Source organism: Rousettus aegyptiacus, unplaced genomic scaffold (assembly GCF_014176215.1).
Source record: "Rousettus aegyptiacus isolate mRouAeg1 unplaced genomic scaffold, mRouAeg1.p scaffold_m13_p_2, whole genome shotgun sequence".
In the NCBI taxonomy this organism is placed as follows: domain Eukaryota; kingdom Metazoa; phylum Chordata; class Mammalia; order Chiroptera; family Pteropodidae; genus Rousettus; species Rousettus aegyptiacus.
The window spans coordinates 77,684,463-77,707,676 of record NW_023416295.1 but is presented as its reverse complement, the minus strand read 5'-3'; the positions used below and the strand labels follow the sequence as shown (position 1 = coordinate 77,707,676).

The following is a 23,214-nucleotide window of genomic DNA, read 5'->3' as shown; positions in this document are numbered from 1 at the left end:
CTGCAAAGAAGTGGGTTTCCTAACACTGGTCCCTAGAAATAGACAGGCTTATTAACTGGCAGCCCTGGTTTGGGGCGGAAGTGTCTTCCCATAAAACCTGCAGTGTGAAGGAACAAAATGTGTGCTTCTCACACCCAGCTTGAACCCAGAGAAAGGATGGGAAGAAGAGGTGGACCTGAGTATTTCGTGCTCCCCTCCTATATTTGTTGATTAAACAAGCCACCTCTCTTTCTCCTGAGGAGAAGTGAATGATGGGAATTCAGAGATGCCATGACTATTATCCTAGAGAGTTCCTTCCACATGGTGAGAAACACTCCAAGTTTGGAAGAAGTGTCATCATCACCCAATATTTTTCATTAGGTACACTGATGCAGATTTTAACTGAACAGTCATATATGTATTCGGACCATGAAGGTGCAGGAAGCAATAATGAAAATAAAATCAAATTTATAAATATTTTGCCAACTTAGTTGTAATTAAAATTTTTTTTTTAATTACATAAAAAAAGAAGACGAAGGAAAATTCAGAAATGGCAGTGAGTTGGGTTGGACTAAGAAACTTCTTCTTGGACAAAGAAATAGTAGAACGGTGATTTAGCAGATGTGAAAGATGAGAGAGCGTCCACATGGAAGCAGAATGTCAAATACAGGAGACAGTACGGTTAATTCTGGGCTTCAGGTTAAAGCTGAAGGTGTGATTCCCCACCCCCATCCCTTTTTTGGTGAGTAAATCTTGGGGACTGGGAAGATGGAGTCAGGGTAGAGTTATGTGTTAAGCTCTTGCTGTGGGAATGGGGAGGAGGCACTTTAATCCAGGGTCTCTTAGCTGAAGATTGGTACATATGGCAAAGTCTGTGTTAAGTAAAATTTGCTGGGGGCAGGCCAACCTCAAGGGGAAAGAAGCAGCTAAAGCCTTTTCTCTTTTCTCAGAGGCACTAGTTAATCTCTTCTTTAATGCCATCTCTTACTGTATTCCTGGCGGAGCTACTTGCTGGATAAGACATAAAAATAGAGAGAATGACCTTTGGTGAACACTAGAGACACCCTAGCCTTTTCTTGAGAATTGTGGTGTTAACCCCATTAACCTGGTCAAAGTCCAACCTGGATAATTACCTTCTCCCAGTGCTCGGTTCCTGCTATTACCTCAACTGGACACATTACTCTTCACTTGCCCTTCTGAAAAATTAATGTGACGTATCAGTAATAGAGAACCACTCTCTCCATCCAAACGTGCTGAGGGAGATGCAATTTGGCACTTGGGGGCACTCTCCGTTTCTTTACTGGGGTCCTGAAGATTTTTCAGTATCTCTAGGGCAAACTGGTTTTATTAGGTGAAAGAGTAATTTTCAGTTGAAATGTGCTTTTATGACTGTATTATTAACTATATTGCTGTCCTTTACCACGATCAATGACTTCTGATGACCTCTGCTGGAACCCCTGAACCCAGAGGGGAGAAAAATGAGCTTACTTTTTTTGGTGGGGGCAGAAAGCAAGCAGAGAGAATGTCAGCAGGAAGCTTAGGGTGGCTAGAAAATAATATACCTTGTGGAAAAGAAAAGAATTCAGCTCAGAGATAAACAATGACAGCAAAGGACATTTAAAGACTAGATTAAAATGACAGAAGGAAAGAGAAACCATTTTATCAAAGAGATGGAAATGTTCCCATATATGGAAAACGGGGAATATGGGATCAGGTCTTTCTGTGGGAAGAGAATCACAAACTTTGCTTATGGCAGAGAAAGGCATTTGGGAAGAGAAAAGGCATGTAATTATAAGTTTTGGTAACTGCTTTTGCATTTTATTTTATTATTAGTTTCAAGCTCACAGTACAGTGTTTAGACATTTCTACAGTTTATGAAACAATCCCCCCAATTACTCTATCTGCCCTCTGGCTCCACACCTAGCCATTACATTACTGCTCACTGCATTCCCTAAGCCATGCTCCCCATCCCGTGACCATCTGTCACCTACTAATTTGTACTTTTTTAACCCTTCGCCTCTCCCTCACAGCCCTTCGGTCCCCTCCCCTCTAGCCATCATGAGATTATCTTCTATATTTGTGGGTCTATTTTCAATTAGTTCTTTTTTGTTTCTTAGATTCCACACGTAAGTGAAATCACATGGTATTTAGCTTTCTCTGTCTGACTTATTTCACTCAGCATAATAATATCTAGGTCCATCCATGTCGTTGCAAGTGGTAGGATTTCTTTCTTTCTTTCTTTTCTTTTCTTTTTTTTTTTTTTGATGACTAAGTGATATTCCATTGTATATATGAACCATAACTTCTTTATCCAATCATCTGTTGGTGGGCATTTAGGTTGCTTCCATATCTTGGCTATTGTGAATAGTGCTGCCATGAATATAGGGGTGCACAGATCTTTATAAATTATTGCTTTGGTTTTCTTTGGATAAATACACAGAAGCACAATTGCTGGATAAAAAGGTAGATCCATTTTTAATTTTCTGAGGAACCTCTAGACTGTTCTCCATAGCAGCTGTGCCAAGTTGCAATCCCACCAACAGTATATGAGGGTTCCCCTTTACTCCACATCCCTGCTAACACTTGCTGTTCGGTGAAATTTTTTATATGAAAATGCAAAGTATATGTTTTTAATTTCTGTAAACTCTGATGTTAGTACCATAACTTCAAATGTCTTTTGAAAACTTGTATTTTTTGACTGTTGTTTTTTAGAGTAGTGGATGGATCCACAAATCTAATTTAAAATGTAGGTTGATCAACTTAAGTAATGCATCAAATTTGATCAATATTGGTCAATTTCTCCAGGAGTAAAATCTGCACTATTTTATAGTGACCTAGAATTGGGAAAACAAACCAGCTTATTGACATTGGTTTGTATAAGTAGCTTAATTAACTTGAATGTGCTTATCTGTGTTGTTAGATTTCTTTTCTTCTCCAGCATGATAATATTAACTAAAATTTTATTCAGGAATGAGATTTGAACAGGTTCTGGGCAGGAATTTCTAAATCTGTTCGATTTAATGTCAAGTTAATGGCTATGTCTGATGAGAGCAAAAGCATCAACGTTTTCTGCTTTTAATTTATAGGTACCAGTATGTACAAAAACTATATATACTGCTCACTTAACTTAAAATATTATTAGCCAATTTTCTTTGACTAACCTTTCCATCATTTCATGTCTTAAATATCATGCCTATCTGACCAATAAGCTGGGCCATGTCTAGTCAAGTGTATTTGTAGCTTACAAAGCCTGTGAACGTGGCCAGAGGAAAATACAACATGAAGGGACCATCTGTGTATTTTAGCGTCATATAGCTATGTTTTGAAGTGATAGATTTTTGCTTGCTCCTACAAGAAAAAATAAAATAAACTTTCTGGGGCATTAGGTGAGTGTAAAAAAGGTTATGCTATTTTCTTTTTTCATGGAAGTTCTCCTTCCAAAGGAACATCTCTGATACCATCATGATGGTAAACTGAAAGCGGAAAGTTTTATTATAAAGTATGCTGTGAGTGCCTAAGCCAGGGAGAAACATCCTATGTTACTCATTAACTTATAAATAATGAGGTAGCCTGGAATTATAATGAAATTTGGTAGACCATTTAGGAACCACAGTGCCCTATGACACCCACTCTGTTAGGCACTCTACAAGAGACACGGAATCCAATGGAACTGCAAGCTAAGGTTTATCTGGAAACACATTGCTATTGTGGACGTAAGAATTCTCACTCATGTTTAAGCTATTCATCTCCTAATGCAATTCATACTTTAGTTGTTGGGTTTGTCAGCCTTTGCTTTGGATTAAGCTATGTCCCAAGGATATTTGATATAGACATACTGAATCCTGAGAGCCAGGGTGACTCAGAAGGGGCACCAATCTATTGATCTTTGTGCTGAAGAGAACATTCCTTGGTGGGAATTGTTCTAAAGATTTAGAAACATTAACATTTATATTCTGTGTTGCATTTTAGTTGACAGTGGCAATTGTAAGATCCTCTTATTCTCTGTTACCTGGTAAGCACTGGGAGTGTCCTAGAATGGAGAGAAGCGCTAGGTTCAGAACATGCCAATGGGAGTCTGCTTTCATTCTAGATTCCAGCCCTTGCTCACCCACAATATGACAGTGACAATCGTTATTTCAACTCTGTACCCAGATTTTAACGAATATGTAAAGAAGGATTATGCTGCTCCTGCCACATTATTTATTCATTCAACAGAAATTTATCGAGTACCTACTACGTACTAAATAGTATTCTGGACCCTGGAATACAGTGGTATAGGAGAAAAATCTACTACTCACATGGAATGTACACGTTTAGGATTCTTTAATATGATGTCAGTATAGAACAAAGTTTTAGATATATTAGAAGATGAGTTCCTGAGAACTGAATAAGAATAGCCTATCTAGCCCACCGTTTGGTCTGATAAAGACATCTAGAACATAAATACGTTAAACTCAAAGTTGTGGATGTGCCTCTTTATTCCAATTCTATTTTTAAAATAACCCCATAAACTTGCTTAGCTTCTTTTTTGGTCTATAACTTCATTCAGGAGAATGTTTTTCATAGGTTAACTAATTATTATTTACATTCACCTTTCTTAACCTTTCTGGGCCTAATTCTCTCCTTAAATTCAACATGCTTACATTGGGATTCTTTCTCTTTTCCCTAATCCATATTGTTGTCAATGGTAACCAAGTTTTAGAACATGATCCTTTTTTTAGAGTTGCTGGTTCTGTTTCTATAAGTGTATCCACTGGGATCTTTCTCTCTATGAATTCCTAGCCTAATTGGCCAAATTATCCACTTGACCCTGAACTTATATCCATTCTATTACATAAGCTCTTTTTGTATTTATGTCTCACTTCTCAATTAGATTACACACTTTTTGAGGCCATGGACTAGATGTTTTTCTGCTTTCTCAGATTCTGACACTATGTCTTGTACCTCTTAGAGTTGATATCCATTGCATGTCAATAAATATAGTCACTATTAGATCTATTTTCACTACATCATCTCCTTTGGAGCTCATAGACTTGACTGTTTTCTATGTCTGCTTTTCCATCATAAAGAGGTATATAAAATAAGATCATTTTAGACTTTCACCCAACCTGCGATGACATAGCTAGCTGCTTTCCAGCCCCTAGACATATTAACAGTGGTACAGTGTCTGGGATTCCGGGTTAACGTCAAGAACAAGGGCAACCCTTGGATTAAGGGATGTCTGACTATTGTTTACTCTGACAGAAGCAATTTTCTCTCTAAGCAGAGACATGTGGACTCACAGAACACGTCTATCCTGGTCAGGCAGCTCTGCTCTGAATCATCCAGAGCTTTCTGTGGCACCTCCAGGTGGGCTTGGCCAGCAATTGGATGAGGCAGCAGCTGCCATTGCTTCCTGCAAATCCAAGAGCAAAAGCCAAGACAGTAAGCTTCTTATGGGTGTAATGTTATTGAAAAGAGCAGGCCCATAACAGATGGTGCAAACACAGGCTCTACCATTTTCTTAAATGCTTCCTGCGGCAGCAAGTGTTGTCTCACTTGGTCTGAACCAGCCCCAGGCAATTTGCTCAAATTCAAGTTCCTATGTCCTTAGAACAGGGGGAACTTGGTGATATGAGTAAGAATGTGAACATGACAATTATTGACATGATTAGGGCCAGCAACGAGACTGACTATTCAGGTGATAAACTCCCAAATAGTACTGGATGTATCAAATCAAGAAATCAAACTATAGGGTGATTAAATGATAGCTGCCTTAGCACAAAATTCTGGGCAGCATGAAGATGATATTTATTCCTTCTCTACTGCCTGTGATATATTCAGTTGGCAAAGTGACTCTTGCATTATAAAAGGTATTCTCTTCGTGAACCACCAAGGCTGGCTTAACACTGCTTTATGAGGTTTAAGTCAGCCATCCGCTACAATTAAAATAAACTTTATTTTTGTCTCACATGCACAGAACAATTTAATTTTTAAATTAATGTAAGAATGAAAGGCGCCTTGCTCCAAGTGAAGTATGTCTGCCTTGCACTACTGTGTAAACACAACTCAATTGCTATATGAAGTAAAATGGATCAACAAAATCAATAGTTAATTGTGCAACTCAGGGTCTTTCATTTCAGATATAATCTGCAGAGAAGGTCCAGGGGATGTTTGCTTTTGATTTTCTTAAAATATTATTTAAAACTTTTCTGTTAGGCAGAACAGTTCACAAGGTCTTTATATTATTTCCATTAGTTATTTGCCTTGTGAGCAGTCAAGGTCATACTGATCACTCAGCCTCTCCAGTTTTCATTTTAAAATTCAGTATCTTTATCAGTCAAGCTGCCCCATTCTGAGTATCCGGCTTGTTCTAATACCAAACAAACTTAATTGCAAAAGTAGCTCAACATAATAAATAGGTGTCTTGGTACAAGACATGAATGCATTAGTTGTATTATAAACTGTCTTTTGGTCTAGTTCATGATAATATCCATAGCAGTTAAGCAGTCACCCCTCGCCATTGGTAAAATATATCATGCTGTGAAGATGTGCGATTTTGTGTGACATGATGAGAACATGTGAGGTCGGTTCAAGTCTGTGTGAATGGATATACTATCTGTTTCAACATTCCAAAAGGGAACAGAGGGAGGGGGCGCTGCTTGAATAGAACGCCCCCCCCCCAACAAAAAAATCTTCCAATCTCATTAGCCTAGATGGATGAGAAGGGAAAGGAAGGCAGGCGGGCATCCTTTACAAAGGGACTAGTACAATAACACCCAAAAGACCAGGGGTAACAGATGGTCCGCCTTCACCCTTGTTATATTACAGCAGAGCTAAAAATGTAACGCTTGAACTTCTTTTCCCTTTAAAGTTAATCCTTGCTCTCTCTTACATATTGTTAGAAGCCTTCATCCATTTTGGGGACTGAAGGCAAAATAATTTTTGAAATAATGAATCATTTTTCTTTTACCAGCTTGTCCAAAAATCCTATGATTATTTTGCCATTGCAGACAATGACCTTCTCGGAGGAGGCCTATCAAATGTTCAAGATAAATAATGAGAGAGTCTCTTTCCCCTGCCTCGAGGAAAATATTGCGCAAAGAAAAAATGTTTGTGAGAGCATCAATATGTTCATCCAGGAAGGACACTAGCATGCTCCAAGTGAAATGGAGCAGCTCGTGTTTATGTGTGAACAGCCACCCCATTCAACGGGACTCCCGGCAGTGCATCCTTGGAGGGACCTTGGGGGTGGCACCTAAGCCCTTTACACAATAACACTGAAAACAAATGTTTTGCTGGTGACAGGCAGAGCACATTTTAAACCTCTTAACTTGTGAGAAACTAAAGAAAAAGAAGCTCTGGTTAAATGCTGGTTTCCAACAATCTAGAAAAATATAGTTCTGATTGACTATAACCAGGAGCTAAGATTAATCCGACAGCAATGTTGGGGCAAGGGTAACAAAGCAATCTCAAAAGCCATCAGGATACAAATGACCTAGGGCCTTAAAGATAAAATTGAAACTGCTCAGCAACACCTTGAAAACAAGTCAGTAAGCATGAAGATAGGTACCAAGCACATATTTAGGCAGCCTGCTAAGGATGGCAACAGGCTGAATTTTGAGCCCAGACAGGTAGTTAGTGTCTCTGAGTTCTGGCTTGCATATATCTTCCTCTCTCTAGAATGTCTTCCCCTTCCTTTAAGCTGGCCAATACTCATTCATCTCCTCAAACTTGGGTGGACAAAAATGTCTTAAGAGTCTTTTTTTGACCAGGAAACTTGACCATGGGCCCTTTTGTTCTCCCTTCTTCCCCGTGCAGACTGCTGTCACGGCACCAGTGGGCTTTTTCTCTGTATATTGGTGGCCATGGCTTAGTCTCCCACGTGTATCTTTGCAGCCCTTGTGCCCAGAACATGCCTAACTCATAGAAGGTTCATAAAGGTTAGTGAAATAGAGGCAAGATGCTAATTATGTTTCTTACTTAATGTCCATCTTTTCCTTCTTCTGTAACTTTTCTTTATCTTTAACCTTTCTAACATCCTTTACTGTCATTGAAAGTGATTGAGTTCCAAGAATAGGATGCTGTACTGTCTGGTAGGGACTATTCATTTATTTACTGAGGGGTGGTTGATGATTTAATCACCCAGAAGACATTTAAGTTTCCTTTATTTAGGAAGTGAAGATAATAACTTCCCAAGTAAAAAGAAAAATAGATTTAGATTTTCAAAAAAATTTGACTAATGTACAACTTTCAAGGAGCATTTCCAGTGCCAGAAACCAAGCTCCTTGCTATAATCAGCAGCATCACAGATTACAAGGATAGAGATTCAAGCACATGCAATAAGTGGGAATTGTATCATCTAGCAATGGGAAGACTGAATATCTCAGTGAGGCTTTTTAAACATCTAAATAGTTTTATGTGAAGGAAAAAAAAAACTTCATTGTGCACAAAGTAAAATTGGGAATTGCCTTAGAATGAAGGTTTGAGAATATTAGGATAAATTTAAAAGATATTGGATGTCCTTAAAGAGTACAAGAAATTTTTGAGATGTCCCCAGATGCAGGACAAATAAAGCTTTAGCGTCACCTTAGGAGATGTTTGGCTAGGGCTGCGTCCTTAGGTACACAGAGGAGATATGCAATGTAGCAGAAACAGACCAATGTAACAGGTAGTGATTTTTCACACATCACAACTGACACCAGCTATAGTAGTGAGTGTGAAAGGGGAGGGAGGGAGGATAATTATCTTTTCTTGAATTCTGTGAAAACCTAGAGTTTCAGTTAGTTAAATGTGAGTGGGCTGGTGCTTCTCTCTGGCTGGATTCAGTGCCCGTGTTTTCTCTTATGTATACCTATAGTTTTCTTAAGTGACAGGCAAAACAAAAAACAAAAAACAAAAAACAAAAAAACTTTTTCTTAAGTCAAAGTTCAAGAAGTTACTGACAAACTGTCTCTTAAATATGCCTGTTGGATGATATCAAAAGATTATTTGAAATCATAAAACTAATCCAAAAGTTGCTCCTAAAATGACTAGCAAACTTCATAGAGGAATCTCTGTAAAAAGACATTTAATTTCAGGCCTGCTAAGCATGGATGTGCCTCCCCCAACTACCCACCCCCAGCCCCGTGTACCTCTACCCCCCACCACACACCCTTCTGATGGTTTCAGGGGCTGGTACAGAAATGTCATTTTAAGCAAGGGGAAAAAAAGGAAGAATCACCCCTCACAAAAATGTTTAATTGCATTTTGGTCTCTTGGTCAGAGCCAATAAAGATCTCTTGCTGTGAGCCAGCTAGAAAAGAAATGTGGTGAAGGATGTTACACTTTATAGGGTCTGAACGTGATTAGCGATTAGTGCTGGTAGCTTCAGTCACTTGGGAATAGCAATCAGGGTTTCTCTCCTGCAGCAACAAAAGACTACAAAACACCACTGGCTCCCATCCCATACGATGATGGGATATTAACTGAAAATCTAATTAATCTGTGAATGAATTATGGCCTAAGAAATATACTGTTTTATAATAAATTTTAAGTGAGTCCCTAACAGAAGATAAGATGAAGAAAAAACAGTAAAATTATAAGAAGTTGGTACATTCTGTTCACTATGACTGATGATTTTAAGGGGGATAATTTTATAATCCATCAAATTTTTGTCATTTCAAAAATCATGGCTCCCAATGTATGCTGTAAATTAATTTAAAAATTTACATATTTATTAAAATCATATTGAAAACAGCAGGAAGTGAGCCTCATTTGAATAATAAAATAACTTGTTATTTCTCTGGAGATAAAAACAAAAAAATTAAAAGATTTTCATTTTGAGGTAATAATCACATAAATTGCTATCTGAATTAGTTAAATCAAAAATTTATATTCACTGGAGGCATCAATAGAGTATTAAAGATAATCCCCAAATTCTCATTCTGGGAAGATAAAACAGGTTTTACGTGTAAAAGCCACTGGAAGACAAACAGGGAGGTGAGGACCACGGCTCTTGGCATGCCAGGTGTGTATGTTGGAAGCAGGGCTACAACCTCCCCTGGAGGAGGTGCAGACAGGAGAACCCACGGCCTGGTTCTTGAGTGAAGGAGCACTTGACTTCATTTCAAAAGCCTCTTTCCAAATTGATCCTTGACTTAACTTTGCAAAACCTATTTGGTTGAATTTTCCATCCAAAATGCAAAGCCCGCCTGAGGTACAGAACATCCCAGATATCTGCAGTAGCCTTGGCTGCTGCAGGGCTGGTGAGCAGCAGGGGTTGACTCCAGAGCAGGCAGAGAAATAATGGGAAGGGCTTGGGGTTGTAATTTGAGGGAGATGCCACACTACATCTGAGTGAACACAACATTCACTGTAGATTAACCTCATAATAGATGGTCAGCTCAAAGAGCTGGCCGCAAGATATAAACTGCCTAGATTCATCTACAGAAAGATGAAAGGGACAAAGGGAACAAAGTTGGTGTGAGTCACCATGTGTACTCACTAGTATAATGGATTATCCACGGGGCTAAGCTGGCACAAGGAGATGTTCCTTGGGAGAGGAGGGGGAAGGAGAATACCTGTTTTCCATGAATATCACTTTATGATCATGACCGTTTTTTCTTCCACAGGGATTCATGATAGGTTGCTATCATTATCTTTAAGGAAACGACAACAATCCCTTTATGAAGTACTACAGGTGAGGGCTCACTCACACGGCCTTCACTATACAAGTGCATTGCTTCACTGCAGACGCGGCTAACACGTGGCACTCACATGGCAACTGCCGCTTCCCATGACCATAGCAGGCACTGCCTACCAGTCTCCAAAATCTGCCTCCCCCTGAATGTGGATATAGACTCAGAATCCTTTTTAATACAGTAATTCAGCTCAAACTCTGCTAGTTGAATGTCCTTAGCATTTGAAAGGAAAGCTATTTAGCATCCCTGCTTAGTGTGCCTGTGTATGTATATATATATTCACTGGCCATACATGTAGACAGATTATAAAAAAGTGTATGCTCATGTATATACTAAATATCTATATCTATATCTATATCTATATCTATATCTATAAACACACGCACATATCAGAGTACTTATATATTAATGGGGTAGATATATCTCTTAGTATATATGGTTACCATGAGATATATTAATATCTTAGTGTATAGAAACTTGAATTTATCTTTGACTCCTCTCTTTCATACCCCACGTCCACCAGTCTTCTGATAAATTGCCTGTTTGTTCTCAAATGCATTCCTCTCCGTTTTCCTGCTTTGCTCTGCATCATAAGGAATTACATTTCCCAGGCTCCCTCTTTCTCTAGCTTTCAGGGAGGTTCAGCCAGTGGAAGGCAATGGCCTAAGACTGGATGGTCGGAGGAGGAAGAAAACAAGGCATTTCTTCCCTTCTCTGTGATCAGTGGTGTTTGCTCCTGGCAGCAGCTCCTTCTTCTCTGTGGCTCCATCTCCTTTGTCTCTTGCCAGATAGCCTCTCCCACCCATGGTTCTAGCTCCCGTTGGATGGCTGAGCTCCTGGGCTTTAAGGTCACCTTCTGCTATTGTCCTTCCATCTCAAGGGAATGAGTGTCACTTCCTGCTTCTGCTTATCTCTGGATTTCCAGACTGTCCCATTTAGCTTCGACTACTCCATTATATGGGTAATTCCCTATATTCGATTCCTTTTGTAGAAAGACCTAGAATGGTTCCCATTTCATGCTAGACCCTGATCAATACAATCATCAAATTTTGTTTGCTCTACTTTCAAAAATTATCCTAAATCCAGTCATTCTCAACCATTTGTTTTCTGCTACTATGTTAGGCCAAGACACCATCATCTCTTGCCCAGATGACTGCAGTGGTTTCCTGAGTGATCTTGGCACTTCCGCTCTTGCTTCTGGATAGCCTAACCTCCAAAAGGCCACCACAGCATTTCTTAAAAACTGTAAATTATGTCACGTCACTGCCTTGTTCAAAATTTTCCAGTGGTTTCCCTTTGCCGAGAATGAAACCTAAAGTTATTGTCACAGCTTCTAGGGTCTGATGTGATTGGCTCCTGGATTCTTCTTCACCCTAATTTCCTTCTCCATCTCTCTGCTCCAGCCACAATGGTGTGGAGACACACCAAGCACGATCCTACTTCAGGACCTTTGCACTTGCTGTACTCTGTGCCGATATGCTCCTCCTTCAGTCACATTTCAGTGTTTTGCTTTATTTGAACCTGTTCAAATGTCTCCTCTTCAGAGAGACCTTATCCAGGTCTGTCTGAAGCAGTATCCTTGTTATTTCCTATTTGGTTAACCTGCTTGATTTTTAATCATCTATATCACTACTTGAAATTAATTACATTTTGTGTGTTTATTATCTGGTCTCTTACTAGAATGTAAAATCCATTATGGAAGGGACTTTGTCTTTTTTTTTTTTTTAACTTGCTTTTTCTGCATTGCCTAGAATGTTACCTATTAAATAGTATAAATTCTATAAATATTCTTAAATCAATGAATAATAGGTGAGGAACCTATATCGCACTGTGAAAAAACAGTGATCCACATGCAGGGGAGCATGCCATGTGAAGACAGAGGTTCATGCAGAGGGATGGCAGCCATGCGATGGCACAGACAGAGACTGGTGTTGTGCAGACGCGTGCCAAGGAACACCAAAGATTCTCAGCAACCACGAGCAGCTAGGAGAGCATGGATGGCCCTGCCGACTGACACCCTGGTTTCAGACTTCCAGCCTCCAGAACTGTGAAAATAAACATCTTTCGTTTTAAGGTTCCCACTGTAGGGTACTTCATTACCTTATGGCAAGCAACCCTAGGAGACTAACACAAGTGCTTTCTAGACACATATCCTCAACAGGAGCCATTTTCAGACACTAAAATTCCAGGTTTTATACATGTATACTTATGAGTTGTTTTTTTTTTTAAACTGATATAAGGTAGGCAGCTTTTTATTTTTCCTGGCTTGTTTTTCTTTATTAGACTTAAAAATGGGTTGCTGAAGATAAAAACAAAACTCTGCTATGTGAAACTATGAAAGTATGATTAATTATGTAAAATATTAAAAATATTTCATTTGAAAAGGAAAACTAATCAGAAAGGAAATGAAGTTCATTTAGAGCATCAGGGAATGATGGAATGCAACATTTCATGGGACATTTCTCTTGATGCACACATTAGCTCTCTGACTGTGCTAATGTGTTAGTCACACTGTTCCCCTTGTTGGCTCACTTCATGACTGGTGGAAAATTGTAATCAACAGTTCCTTGCAAATGTGTACTTGGCCCAACACTCTTTTAAAGTTTTAGTCCCAAGGTTTTTGTTTTTGTTTTTTAAAGAAATTCAAATGGAATTGTCTCTTAACATTTGAAAATGCTGGATTCAGGCCCAGGATTCTACTCCCAGCAGCTAGAATTCCTCTCTAGGACGTGCTAGATGAATACACCTGGAGGGCTGTAACTATCAATGGCTTAACTTCCTTCACTTGGTTATAATAAACAGATTTAACCAACTTCTTTGAAAGCCCTTTCTATTTCCACCATGGTCCTCAATAAAGTTGTGCACCCACATGGGCCATGTATATGCTTTGGATGAAAAAAGAAGTCTCTTCTTGGAACAGAAAGGCCGTTTGTTATTTTCTTGGTAAAGAGCAAAACACTTCAGAATGAACAACAGCATCTTTGCCTTGAGCGGTCTGCTGAGAGTGACACCTGGTTCAGTGATGGGAAAACAATCTGGGAGAATGGAAATGTCAGAGCCAATGGTGGCCTTATGAGAGGAGTGACCTTTTGATCCTGAAGCTGCCTTTTTTTTCTTTGCTTGATTCCTGGCCACGGCTCCCACTTTGTGCTCTTAGCATAATCTCTAAATAAATGACAGCTCATGACAAATTCTCAACGGAAGTACCTCTTTAAAGAGGAATGTGCCAATTTTAATTCTATTAGTTTCTTACTATGACTTTTGGTGCATTAGGTGGGAATGAATTTTTTTAAAAAAGGAAACCATAGAGATTCAGGACCTTATAAAAAAAATTGCACCTGTACTGGAAACAAGATACAAGAATACTTTTGCCATCCTTGTTACTTCCAGCTTGGCTACTACCAGGAATATTTGTGTTTTCCCCATTTGACTCTTTTAACCTTTTACCAACCATATAGTTTTGCATCTTCCTTGTTGAACAGCTGATTTTCAGTTCTTTTAACTCTGAAAACCTTTAAAAGCATATCATTTCAGAGATGTATGTCACTCTTCCTAGCTTTGTTACATTTCTTTGTCTACCCAGGATTACATGTGTTTCAAAATACCACCTACACCAGCACTTAACTGTCCTGTGACTATTTTGGTTTCACCCAACCCAAAGCTAACAAATCCTGGTCTGTTTTAAAAATCCAGCTCTCAGTGTAATTAGTTTTCAACAAACATGAAGGTACCTATATTTATTTTTAAAGTAGCAAATATTTATTTATATGGACATCATCAAATACCTCACCTTTGTATGTATGAATGAAGCCATCATGACTCCACAAAAGGGCAGACTTCATGGCTTTTATTTTTCAGTTAGTGAGTACAGATTTCTGTACTTACTGGTCGATCCATTCTATAGCATCTAGTCCTGCTTATGAATAGGAGCTCAATACCTACAAAATGCTTTCTAGCATTGGGGTGTTTCCATTTTTTGTGAACAGTTAATGCTATTATTTTTATTAAAAGCTAATTGGTCTGTGTGGAGATAGTGATTATATTACCATTATTGAATGGTTCTTGTGTTCAAGGCATGGTAGATGCTTCATATATGTCATCTCATTTAAATTCCCACAACTTTATGGACATGGATTCTTTTATGCTCCTTATAAAGGTGAGAAAACAGGTTCAGCAAAACTAAAGAGTTTCAGTAGACACAGAAAGTGCTTTCTAATTCCAGAATTCATAGTCTTTTTATCAGGATCATTAGCAGAAAGTTTAATCATGTATATTCACTGGCCATAAATGTACATAGACTTAAAAAAAGTTCTCAGAATTAGAGGAAGGAAAAATTAAAACTAAGGAGAAATTCTCCTGAACTTATAGTTCCCAACTTTTTAAAATGATCGCATTAACCCTCAGAAGTGAGGACACACTAGAGAATTAAAAGAAGGCAAGATAGATTCCAGGATGGCCAAAGGACTCATGTTCCATGCCTGTAACAATGGTCCCTTAAAGAGTGTACCTTGGAGGAGTTGGTTCTTGGGGTTGACTGTCACAATGTGCTCCGAGGATACATGAAGGTCAATTCAGGATAAGCACTGTGACAAGTGTCACTTGCGTTTACATTACACTTTGGATATTTTGTGTATTTAAATTACAAAGTTGTAACCTAGAAACTGTCCAAATCCTCTTTGTCATTCTTTGTTGTTAGGAATGCCAAACCCTCTGAGATGTCGGATTATATTTTCCATTCTAAAAACTTATAGGTTTCTCAAGAAGTGAAAATAATGTTAGGAGCACTAATAGAATAGAAAGAAAAATGCCATTTGTTTTCTTTTGATCCTCTATGACCTTTCAGAGTCTTCCATGGGTCAGCTTAAGATGCCATCTTTTTTCCCATGTCCTGAAGGAAGCTAAATGTATATACAATGACATTTTTCATTTTGACATAGTTGATCTATTTTCCAGACTGTAGAAAATTGGGAGATGACTTTCATTTAAATATAAGTCGAAACCCTTTGGGAAAGTAAAACAATTCAAGAAATAAGAGAAATGGCTATTTCCAAGTCCACAGGAGAAAGGGAGAGTCTTTTTTGGTTTTCAAATTAATTGTTAGGGAAACGTTTTTCTTCCCACCAAACTTTCACTTTTCTTTCTTTAAAATAGATTAATCATAGCTGTGTAGGTTTAGTTTTCAGCCTGCTTGTTAAAATGTGGAAAATATGAACAGTGGCTTCAAACTTTTATGAGTAAACTGTCACTTTGTGTTTTTTATTAGCCTGTATTTCAAATCCCACATTGCAGGATCTCACTACTACTTCTGAGCCTTTCACTGGTAAGAATATGCTAATGGGCTATGCAGGTCATGTCTTCGTGAATTGACAATACAATTCCACTGGACAAAACAGTTTCGACTATAATTCAGTTTTATGGAAGTCTTTTGTCAGCCAATCTGATAGGTTTTGGAGTTCACACATTTAGGATCTTTTCCTTCTAAATACCTGCTCATCTCTTCCTTCTAAAAAAGACCAAATTTGTTCTTTTTCTTTTCTATTTGTCTTTTAAAATTTATATTTATCTTAAAATAATCAAAATAGCCCATTGTAAAATTAGACAACCTGCTTTGGTCTTCAAAATAACTCTTTAGAGCATAAAAGGCAAACATCCTTGGCAGACCTGGGTATGAATACGGACCATGTAACTTTGGACAAGTTATTGAACTTTTCTAAGGTTCAGTTTTATTACATTTAGGATAAGGAATATCATGGTGTAGCTTGAATGCAGTATTTCTCAAGGTGTGATTCCCCAGTTTTGGGGGAATTTCCCAAGCCAGCACCTACGAACTAATTAGATATGCAAACTCTCAGGCCTCACTCCAGACTCACAGAATCAGAAGCTTTGGGGGCAGGTCCAGAAATCTGTGTATTAGCAAGCCTCTACGTAATTTTGATACACATTCAAGTTTGAGAACCACTGCTGTAAAGATTAGCCATAATATATACAAAAGACTTGCTTGCTACATTTTAGAAGTTCAAGAAATAGCAACTATTCTCTTTCTGTTATTATGCCCATTATATAAAAGAAGAAACTTAATTACAGAGCCAAGTGTTAAAAAGCTGGAAAGAGCACCCAGGTCTTATAACTAAGCAGGGTGGCAGAGGCAGCCCACTCCTCCACTCTGCACTCTCTTTATAAAATGTAGGAGACAGTTATATAGACATTGGTTATAAGTCCTGAAAATGTAGGTGGAGATCACAGGTCTTCCGGACATAATACAGAAATACTAACCCATCTTCCTATTGGGGTCAGATGATTAGATACAGTCTTTCTCCTGATAAGAACTATTTTAGAAATTCCAAAATCGCAAATTATGATCTGTTTAGAATTACTCAGTTTTAGAAATGGAAGTGTTTTTAGAGATGATCCATTTATGTTTTCAAATAGTGCTTTTCAGAGACCAGTGGATCTCCTTCTTGGGTGTATATTAGAATCTCCTGGAGGGCTTTTAAGAACGTTCTAATGGGAACACCCAACCCAGAGTTCTGGTTTAATTGGTCTAGAATTTAGTTGGTTAAAAGCTCCTTAGGTAGGGTTTCCATATAAAACACAGGACACCAGGTAAACTTGGACACCTAGGTAAATATGAAACAATTATTTCATTGTTTAGCTGAAATTTAATTTAACTGGGAGTTCTGTACTTTTATTTCTTAAATACAGCAACTCTACCAAAGGATTCTAAGGTCTACCTAGGGTTGAGAAACACTCTTATAGGGTTTCCACTGAAATACTACAGGTGCCACTACAGTGACCTGGGGGAGCAGGGTGCCATCTGTGCCCATTGAACCTCCTTTAAAAATAAAAATGTTTTAGATTACGAACATTTTGTAAAGTTTTAAATTTACATTATAAAACTTTATAATTTTATCTGTCTTATGTACTTGGTCTCTGTAATATTTCGCTTGAAAAAGTTTTTCTTATGACTAAAGAAAGTTCCTAAACCTCTGATCTAATGTCTTTTTCCAGATGAAAAAACTTAAGACCCAGAGAAGATGGCTCTTCACTAAGCTCTCATAGCTAATCAATTGCAAAACCAAACTGTTCCATCAGCTGCTGCTGCAGCGTTCCCTTTCATTTATCTAGGCTACAGTTCAGGAAGAGGAGGTGCTGTAATCCTATTCCAAAAGTGCTAGACAAACGTTTAGCAAGTACCTAAAGTTTTGCCAGACACTGTGCTAGGTGCTGAGCACAGAGATTAAGATGCAGTTTCAGTTCTCAAGGAGCTGATACAGGAAGAGAAACAAAATAGGGTTGCCGTCTCTAGAAAAAAGCGCCACCTTTTTCTATGGCTTGTAATTTGACTATATTTAAAGTACCTTTTTTTTTTTTATCCCAAAGATAAAAATGGTGAGGTTAGAGGACAGAACTGGGTTTCCCACAGGCAACTGAAAGGAACCTGGAATCTAACCTAAATTTCTGTTTTGAAACTGAAAGGAATGAAGACTATACAATAACCAATGATATGGGGAGGACTGTACTTTGTGTTGGGGTGCAATTCACAATGGCTACATCTGTCAGACTTTTTGACAAATGATCTTGAATATTCTCCAATTAAGTGAACTGAATAGAATTTAACAGTCGCAGGGAATAAAAGAATGTGTCCTTCTATTTTAGGAATAAATTTACTCCCATCCAGATGAAGGTGGGTAATCATTAACAGTATTTCTAGGCCATATGAGAAAATGAAATATAAATAGTCATCGGATGGAGCGGAGGTAATATACTCTCCAAGGACCTCCCAGCCGTGTCAATCTAGCAGAGTTTATGATGGGCAATTAGGAACAACAGCTGCTCCCTGACACCACTCTTAGATGCCAAGAACCAAGAAATTAAAGGAAACTCCAGACTCTTCTCTCTCTCCCAGGTGATAAGAAGACATTTTATGTGATCAGTGTGCCTCAGGGAAAGAGGTGGAGGAAGCAAGATTAAAAAGTCATAAACAGCCCAACCTTGAGGGGCAAGAGAACTCCAGAGATACAATTATCTTCTCCTGAGAGTGTGGACTGAATCCAAACAATCCCCAAGGCTCATACAATGTGGGGAAACTGCAGTCTGTTCACACCATTTACAGAACACTTATTGATTTCTAGGTCTTGGCATTTTCTGTTTTTCATCATCATATCTTCCTACCACCACCACCACCACCACCACCACCACCACCAACTGGTGTCTTCTCCATGCCCTTAAGTTTCATTATGGAGGTAACTGTTAGCTGTGATCCCTAAGCCTCCCCATTACTTCCTTCCAGGATCACTATGGGTCTAAGAATATCAGAGTAGGGATCTCTGAGTTACAGAGTGATTTCTAAAATTTATAATCTGAGTCTGTTACCATTAGAGGATAAAAGGTATTCATAATTACTAAATTTCCCACGAAGTTGTGAAAAATTTTAAAATAATTGACATCCTCAAATATATATTCAAAGAAACACTATTATTTTCAATATAGTTATGTTGGCATATATAAACTTATTTAAGTAATTCATTTTGGAATTTTTCCTTTGGAAATTGTTTTCAGAATCAGTTTATGCTACATTTACAAAAATATGAATATGGGTCTCTCATCTATCCACAATTTCATGTGCCACTGCTGACTAATTTATCAAGGCAATGGGTTGAGTGAAATGATACTAAAAGTGTTCCAAGTACCAGTTTAACAAAGAATATAAGATTGACACCTTTTATAAAGAATTATTTCTAAATCCTTTGAAACTGAATTCTTGGAACTTCTATATTTCCAGAATTAATATTAAGAATTTATTTTTCTGACATCAATAAATTGATATATGTCTTCAAAGTTTTAATACAGTTATGCATATTTCCAAAAATTTTTTAAAAAGAATCAATTTTTACCCTCATGAGTTCATAGTCATATTTTGATTTAGCCTAGACTTACCAGATTTGCTTCTGAATGACACTGGGATAATTTCAAAAGCCAAATTTACCCCCAGTAGATGCATGGACACCATACTAAAAAACGGGCTGGATTTTCCTCCTCAGTCAATCAAAATGATTAGACATGAAAGATGAAGTCATTGATTGAGTCACTCATTCATTCATTCAACAAATATTTCTTGAGCACTTATTTTGTGTAAACACTGTGATAAGTTTTAGAAATACCAAGATAAATAAAACTCAAGGGTTTTCCAGTGAAGATGGTGGAGTAGATAAACATTGTGTTTGCTTCCTTTCTTAAGCACATCTAAATTACAAATAAATTACAAAATAGTTATTATTGGGAGTTGCCTGTGTCTAGCTGACCAGAAGTCCTACAATTGGGGATACACAGAGGAGGCTACCTCAAGACTGGTAAGAGGGTAGAGACGTGAAATGGGCTGGTCCCAAACCTGGGTGTGGCAGTTATGAATTGGGAGGGATATCTCAGCTGTGGAGGCCCCCCTGGAAGAGAAAGAGGTCCCAGTCCCACACTGGGCTAACTAACCAAGTGTTCCAGTTCTGGGAAGAGAAGACTACACAATCTCTGGCTGTGAAAATCAGCGGAGACTGTGGCTGAGTGAGATGAAGAACTGAGGAAGTCACAGACATTACTCTTAAAGGGTCCATGCAAATTGACTCGCTGACGGACTCATTCACTCAGCTCCAGCACTGGGGCAGCAGCTTGAAAGGAACCAGGGACATATGGGGAGAAAGTGAATTGTCTGGCTTTAGGCAAGGGCTGGAGGGGCAGTTTTCTCCCAGACAGAAGTACTGGCAGACAGCATTGTTCCTTTGTTGAGCCCTCCCCTGCCTAGCTTGTAGAGCCAAGTGGCCACCATATCTGAGTTTCCATCAACATAGCTAACATTGGTCACCCACCCAAGTGATTCCCTGAGACTCAGACCCTCCCAATGTACAGGCCCACCCAGGCCACTTCCAGTGGCTTTTTCATACAAACAGCCTGTCTTGCCTCATTCTGTGAACTTTCCTAAAATCTCTCAAAGGTTGCCAAACTTAAGCAGCATCTGGCCTCTGCATGCCCCTTATTTCTTGCTGGTCAGCCCATGCACAACAGCTCCTCCACTGGTCAGAGTCAGTCACCATGACCAATCAGACTGAGGGTAAATCTCTCCCATTGACATAGCGACAGCAACCAAGACTCAACTACAACAAGAGGGTACAACTGGGGCTACACAGAAGAGGCTACCTCAAGACTGGTAGGAGGGTAGAGACATGAAATGGGCTGGTCCTAAACCCATACAAGGAACAAATCTGGAGCACCAGGCTCAGGTGACCAATGAAGACTGTGCCACTGGGCTCCACAGCACACCTACCATATAAGGGCACTCTACTAAGACTGGGAGACAAGCAGCCTTACCTAATACATAGAAACATAAGTAGGCAGCTAAAATGAGAAGACAAAGAAACATGTCTCAAATGAAAGAACAGAACAAAGCTCCAGAAAAAGAACTAAACAATATGGAGACAAGTAATCAACCAGATGCAGAGTTCAAAACACTTATTATAAGGATGTTCAATGAACTTAGGGAAAGAGTAGAGGAGCTCAGTAAAAATTTTAACAAAGAAATAGAAAATATAAAAGTGGAGATAGAAAACATAAAAATGAACCAGTCAGAAATGAAGAATAGCTGAAATGAAGAATACCTTAGGAGGAATTAATAATAGATTAGATACAGCAGAGGATTTAGAAGATAAGGTATCTGAAAACATCAAATCAGAACAGCAACAAGAAAAAAGAATCCAAAAAAAATGAGGATAGTTTAAGGGCCTCTGGGACAGCATCAAGCATTTGCATCATAGGGATACAAGAAGAAGAGAGAGTGCAAGAAATTGAAAACCAATTTGAAGAAATAATGACAGAAAACTTCCCTAATCTAGTGAAGGAAATATACATACAAGCCTACGAAGAGCAGTGAGTCTCAAACAAGATAAACCCAAAGAGGCCCACACCAAGACACATCATAATTAAAATGCCAAAAGTTAAAGACAAAGAGAGAATCTTAAAATCAGCAAGAGAAAAGCAGTTAGTTATCTACAAGGGAGGTCCCATGAGTCTGTCAGCTGATTTCTCAATAGAAACTTTGTAGGCCAGAAGAGATTGTCAGAAAATATTCAAAGTGATGAAAAGCAAGGATCTACAATCAAAATTACTGAACTTAGTAAAGCTATCATTTAGAATTGGAGGACAAATAAAAAGCTTCCCAGACAAGAAAAAGTGAAAGGAGTTCATCATCACCAAGCCAGTATTACAGGATATGTTAGAGGGATTTCCTTAAGAAGAAGAAAAAAGAAGAAAATTAAAAATATGAATACTAAAAAGGCAACAAATACATATTTAGCAATAATTACTTTAAATATAAATGTATTAAATGCTTCAAAAAAAATAGGGTGGCTGAATGGATAAGAAAGCAAGACCCTTACATATGATGCCTATAAGATAATCACTTCAAATCAAAAAACACACACAGACTGAAAGTAAATGGATGAAAAAAAATGTTTCATGGAAATGGAAACAAAAGATAAAAAGCTAGGGTGCAATACTTATACCTGACAAAATAGACTTTTAAACAAAGGCTATAATAAGAGAGAAAGAAGTACCCAGTGATCCCATTTCTGGTTATATATCTGAAGAAACCCGAAACACTACTTCGAAGGGACATGTGAATCCATATGTTCATTGCAGCATTATTTACAGTAGCCAGGATATGGAAGTTACCTGGGTGTCCATCAATGGATGAATGGATAAAGAAAAGGTATACATACACAATGGAATATTACTCCGACATAAAAAGAATGAAATCTTGCCATCTGCAACAACATGGGTGGACCATGAGTGGAGTAAGTCAGACAGAGAAAGACAAATGTCATATGTAGAGTCTAGAGAACAGGATAAAGAAAAGGAACAGAAACAGGCTCACAGTATAGAGAGCATTTTGATGGTTGTCAGATTGTGGAGAGAGGGAATGGGTGAAGGAGGAGGGGATTAAGAGGTATAAATTAGTAGTTATAAATAGTCATGAGGATGTAGAATATAGCATGGGGAATATAGTCTGTAGTACTGTCATAACTATGTATAGTGTCAGATGGGTACTGGATTTATTGGAGTGATCACTTCTTAAGTTATATAGATGTGTAATCACTATGTGGTGCACCTGAAACTAATATAATGTTGTATGTCAACTATAATTTAAAAAAATAAAAATACAAAAAATAAAAAAAAAAAAACTCAAGGAACCAAGATAAATAAAATATGAGGGGATAAGCTTTATGATTAAGATCTTTTCCAGTTATAAAATTCTCTATTTACATATGTTTTAAAAGTTCATAGTCTTTAAATCTTTACTAGTATTTTGAGCAAATTTACCATTCCTGACAAAAACATATAATTCCCTGGCACTCATTTGGATGTCTAAGTTCTGATGTGCTAGTTAGAAAAAAAAGGTTATTACTTAAAGTCATCCCTAATACATATGTGGTCACATCTGTGACAAACACAGTTAGCTGACACCCAATATCTAATATCTTACTCTCCCTTTCTAGCTACAGACCACATTTTATAGGTGCTCTTACATCTA

General features: G+C 38.1%; 1 protein-coding gene across 20 annotated transcripts in view; it reads right to left on the bottom strand.

The window, feature by feature from the left end:
* NCKAP5 (NCK associated protein 5) overlaps positions 1 to 23,214 on the bottom strand; it is a 909,219-nt gene that overhangs the window by 7,684 nt on the left and 878,321 nt on the right. For 2 of the 20 annotated variants that reach the window (XM_036235780.1, XM_036235774.1), the window contains exon 20: positions 2,376 to 5,374. The exons of the other annotated variants lie outside the window; for them this stretch is intronic. In XM_036235780.1, the coding sequence (XP_036091673.1) occupies positions 5,300 to 5,374 (75 nt within the window). In that variant the 3' untranslated portion in view covers positions 2,376 to 5,299. Of the gene's footprint in view, positions 1 to 2,375; positions 5,375 to 23,214 lie in introns of those variants that run through there. 20 annotated transcript variants of the gene reach the window in all.